Raw genomic sequence first — 16046 nt, 5'->3', positions numbered from 1 at the left:
TTGGTTGTGGCATTGGTGCGGAGGGTCGGGAAAGCAACGACAGCGGGGCGGGGGGTAGGACAGGCGGCGACGGAGCTGGGAACAGAGGAAGCTGAAGCTGTGGAGCGGCAGCAGCGAGCCTTGTGTCCAAAACTCAGACACAAGATGCACCGTGGCGGATCCCGACAGTCACCAATGCAGTGGTCAGGTGCGAGGCAATTGAAGCACCGATTCCCTGCTTTGGCTTTGAGTAGTTGAAGCCAGTGCTTTGAGGTGCACGGCTTCGAGGCTTGAATGCTTCTCTCTCCCAGGCCGTCTTGAATGTGTCTCTGACCAGCGCCCAATCGGAGCCAGACCGAAGCAGCACGCTTCCTCGACGGCGTCCTCCTTCTCACTTCATGGAACCACCCGTGCTCGGCGTGATCTGACGGCACGCGTGGGAAACTTGGCTTGAATGTCCTAGGCTTGAGTAGGACGTCCTTGTACGATACCTTGTGTGAGCGCGGCCTGACCACCACTGAGGGAATCCGGCGAGGGGCCTCCTTTGCCGTGTCGCCGCTCATCTCGTCCTCGGATTCCAGCAGCCTTGTGTCTTCCGTCACCTTTGTGTCGCCTATTTTGGATGCGTTCGCGTTGATGCAACGAGAGCATGGGCTCTCATCCTCCGCCTCCGAGAAGTAGTGTAGGTCGAGGGCTTCCGCCGCAGGGAGTGAGGGAGACAGCAACCCATTATTTTGTCTGGTGGTTGGGTGTAGTTGTTGCGCTGCGGTGGGGCTGAGCCTTCGCCAGCAGGGTGCCGAGCGGCGGCGGCGGAGGGGTGCCAAGCGACGGTGGGGTGCCGAGCGGCGCTAGGTGCTCTCCCATCTCTCCCCTTCCCCGGGCACCTGTCTCGGTGCTTTCTCCACTTCAGTACTGGAAGTGTTCTCCGCCAGCTTTGCTCCCACCCTCCTTTTCCAGCCTGATGTTTTGGTCTGTTTTAAGCGACAAACTGGAAATACGTAGTTTCCAGGCTTTTCCATGCACTTGAAATACTGTTTCCCCATCGAAACAAAAATTCAGTTCCCTCAAAACAAATTCAGCTAGCTACATTAACCCCGTCGTAAATGCCCGTATCGGATCCAAAGACGTAGCCGATCTTCCCCTGAGCACCTACGGATTTCGCACGAAAACCATCCACTGCTCCGTAATTGCAAATCCAATCCGTTCTCGTACACGCTACGCAAGTTGCGCAGCCAGCAGCCAGCAGCCAGTACTGAATGCGCCAAACAACAGAAACAAATATGCGGCACGTACGTGCGCATCAAGTACCCTCGACACAGTGCTGAAACTGAAAGGAACATGTGGTTGCCTCGCACGCACCTCGCAGCTATCGTTCGTAGCTGCTTGCTCCAGCACGAATCGTCCTTTGCCTGTACTCCTCGCCCACCCGCTCAGCGCTATTGATTGGTCGATCTGCCTGTCGCTTTGCCTGAGCCGATCGAATCATGCAGATAGGAGTAGGTGATTAGTTGCTACTCCACCGGAATTTGCAGACATCACAGTTAATACAGTATCCGTACTCGTAGCACCAGCAGATCATGAAGGATCCGTCGAATTGATGGCCAGCATTTGGGCGTTAACTGACGCCATCTGCCCTAAACTCTGCTCATTTCTTATTACCCACTGTCACAGCAGGCTCCACTTTTCGAATTTATGCCAAGCAGAGCAACAGACTCCCTCTGGATTCAGCAAGTCAGCATACAGTTACAGCATCGTCTTCTAAACAAAGTTTTCTTCTAGATGGGAGCTGCAGATCTTGGCAGACCTGATGGCAGAGACAGGCAGGTCAGCAAGTGACAGGAATGAACCCTGCCAGTCTGTGCCACTACCTGACCCCCAAAGCTAGGACCCAAAACTCCAAAAGGGCCAGACGGAAGTACTAAAAAAAAACCACAGTTTCAGTGCCACCACTTGATGGTTTTCGCGGAATGTCTCACCGGCATGGGGATCCTCACCTTCCTCGGCGCAGACTCCAAGGCCGGCCACGCTTGCTTCCCCAAAGCGTACTTACCCTTGCCCCCCCTGATTATCATACGGTTCTTGGCGTTTTTCTAAGCAAAGCCTTGGCTTCCCCAGCCCGCTGCGCTGATGATGCTCCCCGGCTGGCTGATGGGATGCGCTTGCCGCCCGGGTTCCCAAGATCGCCCCCACCATCCGCGGATCTCGGCTTGCCGCTAAGCCTGCTTGTTTATTGCAGCCATCAACGCTGGAACGTGACGTGCTCTCGACTGCTGGATCATGGCGCCCATCTCCCCCAATCATCAACCTGACTCTTTCTTCCACGTCTGCTCAACATTATTCTTCTTCTCATCTTTCATTTCCTATGCTCTCAACTACCACCATGCCAGAGTTTCCAAGCGCTCATCTTTCATCTTACTAACATCATTGCAATGCTATGTCGGCCTTTAATGTATAGTGTTCCTGGCCAGTAAAGCCACCATAATGTTGCATGAAAAAACTCTGCATAATCTTTATTTTTTTTATGTCAGTTCTTTTTCAGATGTCTGAAAAAAAAACACATTCTGACACTGAATACACTATTTAATTTGGACGACGATACACAGGTACCAGCTGCACAAAGAACCAGCGGAGTGATTTTTTTTTCCATATTGGGCTAGACCTAGACTAGCAACCGGCCAGAAAGGGGAAATTTGCTGTGGGACATCGTAGAAACGTGATATTTGCTAGCGGATATCGTTCAACACTAAATTTGCTAATGGACATTTGCTACTTTGTACATATTTTCTGTTAGACACTGAAGTAAATAAAATATTAATTTCTTGCATTGGATGAGAGAGAAAGAGGGAGTAAAGTCAGTTATACCCTTGCTAAAAAGGGTCCCGCAAGTCAGTTAGCATATGTTAGTTTCTGCATCTTGCGTTCTGCTGCCCTCTATTAGCTTCTGCACCTCACGACGTGGCCAGCGGGGCTGCGTGATTTATTGTGTAAATGGCTTGATGCTGCTTGCCATATCGGCATATCGCGCGCTTCCGCAGCACTGAAAGCCAGCGTCATGCGCATGCGTACACTCACCGCGCGCAGCGCAGCGCTGTGCGGGCACAGATTTAGCGGCTCCTCGGCTGTTCCCGGCTCGGAAGATGCAGCTGCTCTGCGATGCACATTGACTAGCACTACCACACGCTAACACGCACACGCTGTCGATGAAGCGCCGAAGCTGCTAGCAATGGGCCGCTCCAGTCCGCCGGCATCCACCAGAGCCCAAAGGTAGGGAGCACCAGCGGGGGCAACGACAATGGCGGCGCTGGGACTGGCTCTGGCTCAGCCTCGCCCCCGGTGTTCCCCGGCAACGGCGCCGCGGGCTCACAGCTTGGAGTCTTCGTGGACGCGCGCCGACGCCGCTGTTGCTGTCCCAGCTATAGACGACATCACCCCGGGCCGAAGAACAAAAGAGCAGCGGACGAGATAGAAGATGAGGGAAACCTGACCTGCGGGGCCCACTCTAATAGGGTAAAATCGACTTTCCAGCCTCTTTCCTCCCACCGAAGAAAAAATAAATATTTTATTCACTTCGGTGTCCACCGCAAATAAGCACAAAGGACCAAGATTCAACGATGTTCACTGGCAAATATAAGTTTCTACGATGTCCCAGGGCAAATTTGCCTGGCCAGAAAACGTTGAGCCAGCCAGCCCATGGGCAGGGGCATCAAGGTAAACAGTGGTCCAGCATTAGAAAAGCCCCACTCCCTTCCAGTGCAAAGCCACCAAGCGGCCGGCAGTGCAGTGGCGCCGAATCAGAATCACCGTCTGCTCCTTCCCTGGCCTGGCCTTCCTAGTTTTCACCAACCTACTGAGCAGCCCAGATCCCGATGGCAGTAACATTCCTTGCTCTCCCCCCATCCCCACTTGCCACCCTGCCCACCATGTGCTCACATGATCCAAAGCCATCTCATCTCACCTCATCTCCCAGTAACATGTGTGCTGAACACTTGTTTAATTGCGGCGGTCACCACGCTAATCATGGTTCGCGGCTTACTCCAATCGCGATTTACTGCGTAACCCCGCCTTTTTAACTGCGCTGATGCCTGATGATGGCAGGCAGAGGTGACTTGCTTCCACTAGCTAGAGCGCGCGATCCGCCTCGGCGAGAGCCAGGGCCGCGCGCGGGGCCCACCTCGCCGTAACCTTCTTTCCACGGCACGCCATAGAAGCCTCCACTGCAGTTTGCCTGTCCTGGGATACAGTGGTAGATGCATGGACGGATCGATTATGCTGCGTGTACTACTGCTTCGTGTCAGATGCAGGTGATGGGGATAAAATTAATCTCGCCGAGATCGCTCGTGTGCGCTGTACATCACCACAAGCCTATATAGCGAGGTAAAAAAAAATTAACTTTGCAGATTTGTTACGAATTTGCGGGTTGACTTCTGGATCCATAGAAACGGATGGTAAATTTTCATTTTTCACCTTAGGCCGGTACGGTGAGGTTGATACGAAACGAAGTACTACGATCCAGATGGATGGAACATAGCGTGATGCGGAAGGATGATCAGGATTCAGGACCAGCAACGCAAAGGGAGAGGGGAGGAGGACAATATCCACATGGGGGGTGGTTAACTCAGATAATAATCAGATTTGCAAGAAGGCAGCTAGCTGCTGTACAGTAAATTAAATTCCATCCGAAATACAGGAGAGCAATTACAGTAAGCGGATGATGATCTATAGGGGTCAAGATAACCTCTCTGAATAAACAGTAAATTAATACTACTGCGATTCTACATGTTACTCCAGGGAAAAGCAAGGCATGAACGAAAAACAGTTGAATGGTGGTTAGGCTATGATGCTTCTTCTTCTTCTTCTTTGGTTTCTCCTTTTTCCGTTATTTTTTTGGGGCATCCTTTTCTTCTCTCTTTCTAGCTTCCGATCCCTTTGTACTAGCTGCACGCTCGCTTCAGATGCTGACCACCGGGGTCCACTCGAACCGGCCGCCGTCGAGGGGCACGCCGCGGACGACGTCGAAGTTGTACCTGCCCAAGGGGGGAGAGCGCAGGCGCGCACGTCAGATCATAGCACGCCGCCGGCCGAGGCAAGTCACGGCACACGCCACGAAGACGAGGAGAAATTTTGCGTGCGGTAAAAGCCAGTAACTTTACGCTGCATGCTACTAGTAGCACGCGGTAATTTTCTGGACGCGGGTAGCTTGACGACGACTACGAACTTACTTGGCAGCGAAGCGTTCGGCCTGCGCCTTCTCGGCCGCCGCGAAGAACTCCCTGATCTCATCTGCCGGTGGCGTGATCAGCTGGGGAGCCGACGTTGTCGCCGGCGACGACCGGGCGTTCTTCTGGTCCGCCAGATCCGACTCCAGATCGCTGACCTCGCCTTGCGCCCGGCTCGATGGCGTCGTCTCCCTCCTGAATTTTCAGAAACAACGAGCGGAACGACGTCAGGAGCACGCCGGAAGGCATAATTCAACAGGACGGAAGCATAATTCAACAGGATTTGGGAGAAAACAAGGAGAATTCTCCCACCTCTCGCGGCCCGGGTCGTTCCCCGAGTTGCTTGTCGAGATCTCCAGGATGTGATCCCCGCCAGCCTGTAGAGCACCCAAACCAAAGCAAACCACGAAATTCAGCAACGGGAGGCGCTGGAGATCTCGAACCATTTCCGAATTTGAATTCTAGGGTTTCCCATCTCTCACCTCCGCAGTGTCGGAGCGGCAGGCAAGGCTCCTGTCCTGGCACCCGATGTCCACCGACGACGCCGTGCTGGAGCAACGGGAGAGCCCGGCCACGAGCGCCGCACCCTGGCCGGCAGCAACAGCCTCCGCCGGCACCGGAGCCCTCGGCGCCGAAGGCTGCTGTTGAGGCGGCGCCATGAACAACGTCCGGCTCCGCAGCTTGATGTAGCAGCTTCCGCCGTCCCCATCAGCGCCAGGCTCCCCCGCCGCCACGTTCGGTGGCGTCACCGCCTTCTTCCTCCTCGGGGCGACCTTCGCGACCCCGCCGGCCACCGCCGGCGCGGCGGCGGTCCGCGACCTCGTCCGGACGCCGACGACCTGCGTGACCTCGACGCCGGCGACCTCCTCGCCCGCGGCCCCCCTGCACTTCCTCATGTACTTCCCCATCTGACCACGCACGCCGCCGCCCTGGCCTTCCCTCGCTTCCCCCCCTTGGCCGCTTCCTCCTCTTTTTTTCCTCCCTCTCACGCCTGCGCGGCGCTGCCTGCGGCTGCCGCTTGCGCTTTGGATTCTCTCGACCCCCCGTCGGGCGGTCGCGTGCGCGTACAAATATAAGATGCCGCGGCCGCGGTGATGGGAAATGGGATCCGTATCCGACGGCCAGGATCGCCTCCCCCCTGACGGCGCCGTTAGCCGGATCTGGCCGTTGGGCGGCGGACGGGATGCGCCGCGCGGTGCCGGTCGCGTGCGGCCGGCCCCACCTGCCGCGGCCGGTACGCGGACCACGCGCCCGCGGGGAGGCGCGGCGGCGACGGGGTGCAGCCGGTGGGAACGGCGCGGCGCAGGCCCCCGAACGGAAACACAACGTAACGGAAGGAAGCTTCGGCGCCTGGCACGCGTATATTTACCAGATAGGCCCCCTCGTGCCTGCGGCCGACACGTGTGACGTGGCGGATCCGACGGTTGGCGTGCCGTGCCGTTGGGGGTGGGGTTCGGTGTGGGGTTTCAAATTCGAAATCCTAACGGCGAGGAGGAGCTGAACGGTGCCGCGTTTAACCGGCCGCACCGTACCATACATTCAGTTTTTATACGGAGAGAGACGTTGCGAAACTCGCGTTACAGGCTTTGTTCCCGTCGATAAAAACGTTACGGGGTACGAATAACGGGAGAGAGGGAAAAAAAGGAAAAGAAGTCAAGAAGACATGAACGTAACAGGCTCTGGTGCGATGCAGCCTTTACCTGAAGCACGAAAGAAACTTGGGCTAGGTGCTCTGCGGTTCTGGTCTGCGGCAGACGGAGCAGTACAGCAGTGGAGTAACTCTCGAAAGGTTCTCTCTGAAAAAGCGTGCTGTTTGGCACACAGCAGCAGGACGGGCCCGGTCCAGCGAACAGTGCAGGAGGCTGCCCCTGCACCTGCACCTGCTCTGCTGCAATCGTCTGCCGTACTACGCCTGTACGCCATGCGAATTGGGAACTGGAACGGTATCCCGGTGTCAAACTAGGTAGGTTTTGAATTCGAAGCAGAGTGCTATCAGATGGGCAGTGAGCAACGGAACATGCCCATGCAGGCACGCACCAGACTGTAAATGGCAAGTTAGCAGGGCGGCGAGGCAAGTTGGCCGGATTCGGGCGCTGATGCCCACCGGCCAGTCGGCCACCCCGTACAGATCCACGCAGGACGCGGCCGTCTGCCCGTGTCGCTTTTACCGGGCCGTGCTCTCCTTCCTCCTCGAAGTCCCAGACCCAGCAGCGCCTAGCCCGTCGGGTTCTAGATCGGACCTAGGTGCTTCATCGGAGTTTTTCTTCAATTACGTTCAGATTAGCCCTGAGTTCGCTAAAGTATACACGCGTGCGCATAAAGTGGTACTGCACGTTCCGGTGCTGCAGATGTTTAGTCCTCCCAATCTCTTCCATAAGTGTGTATATGGACGCGCACGCGTGTGTGTGGTATGAATGTGGAATGCGTTACTTGTGTGCATCTTGTTGTTAAAAAAAAAAGCAGCAGCCGGATCGATCGCAGTTTTAACAGTATTGGCAGGGCAGGGTCCCGTACCGTCCCGGATCAACCCGCGCGGACGGGAGCGCCGCGCGCAGAGGTGGTTACTGCTTGTCTCGCGCCCATTGGACGGGGCCCCCGCGCCACGCCGAGACGAGTCGGCTGAGCACATTCCGACGGGCTGCGGGCGTGCACGTGTGTCATCATGCCCGGCCCCGGCCGCGCTGGGCTTGGAGGTCTGCGGGGGTCGATGCGTGCATGGCTCCTTCAGGTTGGATGCGTTGTGTTGTACTCTTGCGTTTTTGCTGATCTTGGCGAGATCGACGGCAGGCACAGTAAGCTGATCATGCCGTTTTCCACGGTTTTCGCGGTGCAATGCACCGTCCGTATTGTTTTTGGCCGGGCGTTTGTGGTCCAAATGGGCACCCCAGCTATTGACAATTCTATTTCCACCTCTATTCCCATGTTATTGTTACGTCTGTACGGTGTATTGCTTGCAGTATCTTTGTCCAACCCTCTTTTTTTTACAAAAATCATTTTTTTCCAGAGTGCAGAAAAATAGCATCTAAGAAAAGGTCATTCGTTGACCACCCATGCGTATACATGCAAGGCAAGTTGTTTTCTTTTTTAGGACTGACGCTTGAGGGGAGTTGACGGGCATATATACCAGTGGTGGACAGCGACAGTACCTGACTCTTATCTGCCCTTGCTTGTACGCCCTCCAAGGAATGAAGGAAGACAAGAAAAGAATGTTGTATGCTATGCTCCAACCTCTGGTGTAGTGCAAGCCTTGGATTCTCTCCCTCCGTTGTGTTTTTATAAGATGGTATTTCGTCTCATAGTCCAAATGGATCCGATGCCCCTTACCACGTCACAAACGGACACCTCGCCATAGGATACACTAATAGCCGACGCATACGGATTGGGATCCGTTTGAATGAAAACAATGGACAAAAGGTAAAAAGACAGATTTCAGATTGGGCAGTCTGCGGACTAAACTTTCAACCACTGCATGTGTGAAGAAAACAAGGAGCAAATTAAAGGAAGATCTGCTAGTCACATGCATGGCTTCGATCTGACCAATCGAAGTTTTGTGCCGTCTTCTCGTGTATCATGTGGCTCACTAATCGCGACAAATGGTTCGATCCGAATCGCAGTTAAATTATCAAGTAACGCTATCATCTGATTGATGAGCTCCTCCCGTCAGAGAGAAAAAACAGAGCAGTAGTTGATGGAGTTATCCGGTAATAGGGAGGCTCCAGAATAGTACAGCCGATTTAATCCACGGTAATATTTTGGACAAAAGTAAGACCAAGCCATGAGTAAATTTACTTTCCTGCTGCCCTGCTGGAAGTAATCAGAGTATTAAACAGTAAAACTGAAGCCAAGTAACATCAGACTATCAGAGTCAGGCAGGTCCTACTTATCCATTTCCAAATGACAGGAGCACACTAGCTGCGTCCAAGAAATATACCAGACCTGCAAAGCATATACCGGATCCTGCATCCAGGAATCTCAGAGGCACTACTGCTAAAGACACATTGACCATGCCTGTAGCAGTGCAGCCCAAACAATGCAGTGTCAATTAGAAGGATTAAAACAAACAAAAAAATTCTGCAAGTTGAATAGCTGCTCTAATTAGAGAGATTGTTCTTTTGGCAGTAAGTAAGCCAGTAATTCCTATAGCTGACAAAAATTACACCGGTGGCAGAAAACAGTAGTAGGGGGTACCAGGATCAGAGTTGAACAGATGTTACAGACTACAGAGGCGAGCAAACATCAATGAAAACCCGGCCTGAGCAGTCTGGCAGTAAGAACCTTCTCTTTTGGCCCTTGGCATCCCTTTCCCTGCGCTAGATGGTCCCTGGCGTTCTGTGCCTGAGCAGTCGCCCCAGCATCCATCCATGGGACGGGGGTCGGGTGCAACCCAACGCAACGGATCAGTCAGGGAAGGACAGGGACAGTGACAGTGGCGGAGCAGCGGCGCCACAGTGAATCGGCATGGGCTGGTGAAAGCGGATTGCATGGCATGGACGACGGGGTCCTGGCAGTTATTCGGGCGGTTTGTTCTTTTCCTATCCTGTATCCTCCCCGTGCCCCGGACCGCTCGTCGTACCCGCATCCTCCGATTGACAAACGCTGCTTGCCGTTTTCCGGAGGAATCCGATGCGATTGCTCTTGATGCCTCGGCTAGCTAAACCGCTAGTAGGAAGTAGCAGTAGAATCATCTGCTTCGCTGTCCATGCTTGGCTTCGCTGCAATCTTCTTGGACTCATGCAGGTCAATGTGGGTTGCAGGCAAGTTGAGCATGTAGATTTGCTTCAATGTAATGGCCTCTCAAATCAGGCAATCTTATCTCGAAACGGGTGGTTCACAGGAACTGCTCGTGCCGGTTCAGAAAATGGAAAAAGGGTATGGGGTCGCTCTCGTTTGCTTGGTGGAGACGTCGGCAGCGAGAGGAGTGGACCAGACGCGGAGACGGCGGTCGGTGTCAGTGATGGAAGGCGAGGGACACCCGCATGCACAGCTGATCGAATCCAGTAGCTAGCAGCAGCGGCGCGTGCCGCGGCGGCCCAGCGCGACCGCGGCCGTGGGAATCAACGGCATCCTTTCCAAGGGGTACTTGCCGCGCCGCTGTTGCGTTGCTTTCTGCTCCTGCTGCCGGTCGAGATCGACCCATGGATGGACCTCTGGCTGGTGGTCTCAGCAGTCAGTTTACTCCCATGTCCCATCGTCCCATCCCCTCTCAAGATTCCGTTCCAAATTATACTAGCTAGGGAACGATCCAAATTACTGGCATCTCAACAGGGTGCATGGTCCGGATCATCTGCAGAGACTCGATCCATCCGTCGATGGGGGCGAAACAGGGATGAACTGCTGCCGTGTGCAGGGGAGGCGACAGCCCAGGTCCATGGTAATGCGGTTAGTTGTCGTTAGTTACCGGGACCAGTGGCGATGGGGCACGGACGGTGCTCCCTCCCACCGTCCGACGCCACCGCCATGAATTTGCGCGTGGGACGGAACGGAAGGCGTGATCCCGTTGCCGTCGCGCCGCACGGGGCGGGCCCCCTCGTGATCTCGTTTACGGCCACCATTTATGCCAGCGGAGCGGGGCGTGACCTCTCCTCACACGGAGGCGGAGGCCGGGAAGAATGGAAGCTTGCCATTCCGCCGGGCATTCATGGCCCTCATGCGCACGGGGCTTGGCCGGCGGGAGGGTGGTGGACGGGGGGCGCGTTGGGTTCCATGCGTAAATGGCCTCACGCACGAGCCGTCGAAACCGGACCGGGCCGTGCGAATCCACCACCTTTGAGATCACACAGCGCTTCCTCCTTTAATTTTCGACACGCCGTAGGCTAAAAAGCTTGGCAATTTTCCGCAGGGTTTTTTTAGTTAGGTGCGCTGAAATGCATGGATGGATGGTGAGATGACTGGTAAGACCAGTAGCTACAGCTTTGTGATGATGATGATGATGATGATGATGATGATGAGAGAGACGGGCAAAAGCAAAGGAAAGGTGCTCAAAGAGAGCTTGATTAGTTGGGGGAGAGACGAGATGGATCGCGCAAAAGCGTCATATGCCATGATTTCGTGCATGATAGGGGTGGATGGGCAACGAAAATATTCCCTCCTTTTTGGCCCCCGGTGGTAGGAAAAAGCTACGTGTGTCCAAAATAAAGATGAGGGGGGTAAAAGCAACCTCCTTTTCACGATTAGCGTAAAAGCTGTTATGCTAATCATCGGCTTGGCTAGCACCTTGCTGCCATGTGCAAATTGTAACGGCATAACTCTTCGTGCAACAAAGAAAAGGACGGAGTGACAAAAAGGAAAACGATAAGAAAAGTTCCTTCTTACTGAATTGGCATAGCAACAGAAAATTTTATCGTGAGAGAGAAAAGACCTAATGCATCGGTCGCCTTACGTTAAGGAAACGGTCAGGCTCTGAACAATCGAGTCATACATGTCATCTGTAGCACGGTAAGAAAAGGCCAGCGTCTTCATTTTGTCAGTCGGCGAATTTTCAGCTAGCCGGGCTTCCTACGTCAGGTACCCGGTAACAACGTTGCATCTTTGTTGAGTCTGAAATTTCCAAGGCAAGAAACAATAATGTGTCGCTATCCCATCGTGTGTGAGAGGCTACCTCTACGATCTCTTAGCTGCTCCTGGCGCAATTCTTCCCATTGTTAGCAGTTACGGAACCACGAGGGTCCTGGGGCTCGTGATGGCTGATGGGCCTCCGCCACTGATCTTCAGACTAGGGCTTTCACGATCTGATGTCTTTCTGCGTCGCGTACCAGATTAGCTAGCGCGTCTCTGTCAGTCCCATAATCAGAACCGACCACACGTAAACTGTAGTGGCACTGCCAAACTTTTGCTATAGCACCTTCCTATGTGCAAATTGTAACGGTATCAGTATCACTCTTATGCCGATAATGAAAAGTATCTCGCAAGACAAAAGGAGGTTCATAGAGAGAATCGAGAGAAGGCTTTTCAAGAGCGACTGAGAGATTGGGTCGGAATCCACAGCTTATAAAGGCCCACGAGAACAAGAAAACATAGCTAACACAAATAAATCGGCCTCTTGGGGTCAAAAGCCCAAAACCTGGAGCCCACTTCACTATTCGCGCCTTTCCCCCAAACTGCCGCACCCTCCCTCCCGCCGGCGCCGCCACTTCGCTGCCGGCCGTTTCCTCGAACCCGTCAGAAATTCTCCTAACATGGGCAGCTCCTCCGCTGACGGCGCGAGGCTACCGCCGTCGAGGGCGGGGAGCCGCCTCTGCGTGCGGTGCGGCGAGCGGAAGGCCGCGCTGAAGCGACCCAAAACCCTAGAGCAGGTGAGCCCCGTCCCATCGCCACGCCGTCGGTGCAATTTTTTCAATGTTTTGAGAAGTTCCAGCGCTGGATCCAACTCTGTAGATGTGGTAAATTTAGTAGGATCACAAGGATTGCTATTTTTGCGAACTTTGGGGTGGGGGGAGCTCAGGGGTCGTTGCTTGATCTTATGATGTGCAACACAAGACTGTCAAAGCTTGTGCAGTTCCTGTATAGACTTAAGTTTCCTTGAACCTCTGCTATGTAGAGTCCTATAGCCGAACTCTTGTTTCGTGGATGCTTCTAGTAAATATTGTGAACTTATTCATCTGCCATAAGAGTACTTAGATATATCTTGTTTTAGATCTGTAGGGAATGCTTCTACATCGTCTTTGAGGACGAAATTCATCAAACTATTGTTGACAACACTCTGTTTAAAGCTGGTGAACGTGTGGCAATCGGAGCTTCTGGGGGAAAAGGTATGTGCAGGCTTGTATGTGTCATCAGTGATTAATGAAGTAGCAGTTACTTGTTATGGTACTCGGTACACCTTAGTTTCAGTTTTTATGCATTTAAAATGATTAAATATATAGATACACTTCATAAGAATTGCTTATGGAGTGGTGCTATAATTATTTTGTAAAGTGAATATATGGCTAATGTGGAAGGAGTTACTGTCTTCTTGGGAGCTTTATGCCTGCGTGCCATTGCTCTATTTTCTCTAATTTTGATAACAGTAGATCAGATGATGCTCTACCATGAATATGATAAACCATTCATCAGGGTTAGTATCAAGCCATTAAGCCTCCGTCTAGTACAAAGACGTGTTTGTTATGCATTTATAGTCACATACTTACATACCACACGCTTCTTTCCTAGTTAAATTCCTGCAATTTCCAACACGTCTTTTATTTGCTGTTATGCAGATTCAACTGTGCTTGCATATGTGATATCGGAGTTAAACCGTCGTCACAACTATGGTCTTGATCTGTTCCTTCTATCAGTCGATGAAGGAATCACAGGATATAGAGATGACTCGCTAGAAACTGTTAAAAGGAATGAAATACAGGTTCCCCCTACACACTGTAGCAGACATTTGTTCAGTTCTTCTTGAACCTTAACTGTCAAAATTCCCTCCTTCTTCCTCTTCTCTTTTCTGCCGACATTTTGAGCCCTAATTCATTAAGTTCACCATTTTTTATTGTAGTATGGCCTACCGCTGAAGATAGTTTCCTATAAAGATCTCTATGGCTGGACAATGGATGATATTGTGAAAGCAATTGGTCTGAAAAACAATTGTACTTTCTGTGGAGTTTTTCGACGTCAGGTAGTTCTTACCTCCAAAACTTGCACGGTGTATTTGTTTTTTTAACTAGACCCAATCTCACTGATAATCTATTTCATTCTAGGCACTAGACAGAGGTGCTGCTCTCCTGAAAGCTGATAAGATTGTAACTGGCCATAATGCAGATGACATTGCAGAAACAGTCTTGCTGAACATTCTGCGTGGTGATATTGCAAGGTATGTGTCGGTTGCAGGATAAGCTATTTTGCTAAGTTTCCTTTTTATACTTTTGGTTGATGTTGTGTTTCTCTTTTATAGGTTAAGTAGATGTACATTCATAACTACTGGTGAAGACGGGCCAATCCCAAGATGCAAGCCTTTCAAATACACCTACGAGAAGGAGATTGTCATATATCCTTTGTATGAAATATCTCATATTTTTGTTTACTATTATGTTGGCTTGATTTGAGTTTATTTTGAATCCTTGACTGTTCGACACGTATGCATACTTCAAAAAGCTGGACTACTTTTCCACAGAATGTAATACCTGGTTCTTTTGACACTCTGTTCTTGTCATTTCCTCTGCAATTGAAACATACCACTTTATTCCAATATCCAAAGATGTTAGAATGGTACTTCAATCAAAATTCCAACCATCACTATCTACTCTAGGATCTTAGTTTATACCATGTTTTTATTTCACTAATACTATACACATTTGTATTATACAAGCCTTCTCAACTTCATTCCTCAACAATTGATGCAATATGTACCACAAATCTATTAGTTCCTTTGACCCGTGCTAGAATTGAGAATTTGCTTATTTGATTCTATCTTGATTCAGGCATCTATTCACCAAATGCATACCGGGGTTTTGCTCGTGAATTTATTAAAGATTTAGAAAGAATGAGGTAACGAAGGATGTTTCCCATATAATCTTTGCATGTTTGCTTGTTAGTTCAGTACCCTTGGCTCAGTAGATGATCAATGGTGCAGGCCTACATCTATATTGGACATCATAAAATCTGGTGAAAATTTTAGAATCTCCACAACTACACGAATGCCAGAGCAAGGAACGTGTGAACGCTGTGGCTACATTTCTAGTCAGGTATTGTCACGACATGATATTTAATTCTTATTGTGCATGTGAATAATTGAAGACTTATGCTTCTGCTAGGACACAATGATGACTAGTTTTTCTTGAATCATGTGAATTACATACATATAATGGTTCAAGGCACCTCTTTTACTCTGTAACCTACTCGTAAGATGTTAGATGTGCCTATAGCCTTTGCTTTGTCCTCACGACATGCAAGAACTGTTAACCCAAGAATCCAAACTGCATGAGCCCTGGTTAATTATCTTTGGTAATACCTAAACATTTTCTATTAAAGTAACTCAACATGTGAACTTCTGTTGCGACAGAAACTATGCAAAGCATGCGTCTTGCTGGATGGATTAAATCGGGGCTTGCCAAAACTAGGCATTGGAAGGACTAAAGCGGGTCCTGGAGCTGAGAGGAATACATCGAGGCTACAAGGGAAGCACGGGAACTTCGACTTCTAGATCTTTACTGCAATTTTTCTCAAAAAGGCTGTAATGAAATGTAATGTAATTTATATCATTGTTTTACTGGTCACTGATTATTTGATCAATCCGATTGTTGTGACCATTCATTATTGTCTGACTGCAGCCGTGAACCACAAAAACAGTAGTTCCCTTACACATGCTTGACTGCTTGACACTATCTTTAGCTAGCTTCAATCCCAAAAGCTGGCTCCTGACTCGTGAGGTTTTATTCTACGTTGATGCAAACTTGATCTTGTAAGATACAAAAATGATAAAATTTCAGCTGTACTAGCACTACTATGAATTGTAATTTTTTTCTAACAAATAAGATAAAATTTGAATTGAAGTGAATGTAGAACATACGCTAACCTAGAACTGATCTTTATTTTTTATATAGAATTTTGGAGAAATAAAAACTAGGTCTGTATTGAACTTACGTTAATATTTCAAACTAATGCATTTGAAATTATGTTACACCTGCCTCGTAACGTTATTTCCATTTTGACAGGCAAATGGGGTTTCTAAAGTTTTCACGTCGGCTAATTTATCCAATCTTGAATTTTGATTGCATTTACCCTTATTTTAATGTCCGAGCTCAAGAAGCAAACGAAGTATAAAAAATAAAAAATTGATCAGGAAGCCTTTGCCACCACAATTCTGCAGATTTTAAAAAAGTAGGGAAACGGCTGCTTCTGTTCACAAGGATTGGACTTACAACTTATGACATG

General features: G+C 50.6%; 2 protein-coding genes across 2 annotated transcripts; one reads left to right on the top strand and one right to left on the bottom strand.

Moving 5' to 3' along the window:
• Positions 1-4610: 4610 nt before the first annotated feature.
• On the bottom strand, positions 4611-6242 carry LOC117835921 (cyclin-dependent kinase inhibitor 1). Its single transcript, XM_034715290.2, has 4 exons — positions 5678-6242; positions 5508-5572; positions 5199-5390; positions 4611-5003 (listed from the first exon to the last, which is right to left on the bottom strand). Exons 1-4 carry the CDS (start codon positions 6101-6103, stop codon positions 4928-4930), a joined length of 759 nt encoding a protein of 252 aa, XP_034571181.1. The 5' UTR covers positions 6104-6242; the 3' UTR covers positions 4611-4927.
• Positions 6243-12246: 6004 nt separating this feature from the next.
• Positions 12247-15425, top strand: LOC117839099 (cytoplasmic tRNA 2-thiolation protein 1). The gene is made up of 10 exons (XM_034719356.2): positions 12247-12487; positions 12829-12943; positions 13391-13533; positions 13672-13791; positions 13874-13986; positions 14068-14160; positions 14249-14289; positions 14594-14660; positions 14746-14857; positions 15175-15425. Exons 1-10 carry the CDS (start codon positions 12371-12373, stop codon positions 15313-15315), a joined length of 1062 nt encoding a protein of 353 aa, XP_034575247.1. The 5' UTR covers positions 12247-12370; the 3' UTR covers positions 15316-15425.
• Positions 15426-16046: the final 621 nt, after the last annotated feature.

The sequence above is a fragment of the Setaria viridis genome, chromosome 1, assembly GCF_005286985.2.
Source record: "Setaria viridis chromosome 1, Setaria_viridis_v4.0, whole genome shotgun sequence".
Taxonomy (NCBI): Eukaryota; Viridiplantae; Streptophyta; class Magnoliopsida; order Poales; family Poaceae; genus Setaria; species Setaria viridis.
This window is presented reverse-complemented; position numbering and strand designations above follow the sequence as displayed.

What these genes read in the sequence shown, in the direction of transcription:
- LOC117839099 (XM_034719356.2), top strand. Translation starts at nt 12,371, where the DNA reads ATGGGCAGCTCCTCCGCTGACGGCGCGAGGCTACCGCCGTCGAGGGCG. An exon ending in GACCCAAAACCCTAGAGCAG is followed by an intron (nt 12,488 to 12,828) that starts GTGAGCCCCGTC and finishes ATCTTGTTTTAG; the next exon opens with ATCTGTAGGGAATGCTTCTA. An exon ending in AAAGATTTAGAAAGAATGAG is followed by an intron (nt 14,661 to 14,745) that starts GTAACGAAGGAT and finishes TCAATGGTGCAG; the next exon opens with GCCTACATCTATATTGGACA.
- LOC117835921 (XM_034715290.2), bottom strand. Translation starts at nt 6,103, where the DNA reads ATGGGGAAGTACATGAGGAAGTGCAGGGGGGCCGCGGGCGAGGAGGTC. An exon ending in AACGACCCGGGCCGCGAGAG is followed by an intron (nt 5,391 to 5,507) that starts GTGGGAGAATTC and finishes CTGAAAATTCAG; the next exon opens with GAGGGAGACGACGCCATCGA. An exon ending in GCCGAACGCTTCGCTGCCAA is followed by an intron (nt 5,004 to 5,198) that starts GTAAGTTCGTAG and finishes CCCCTTGGGCAG; the next exon opens with GTACAACTTCGACGTCGTCC.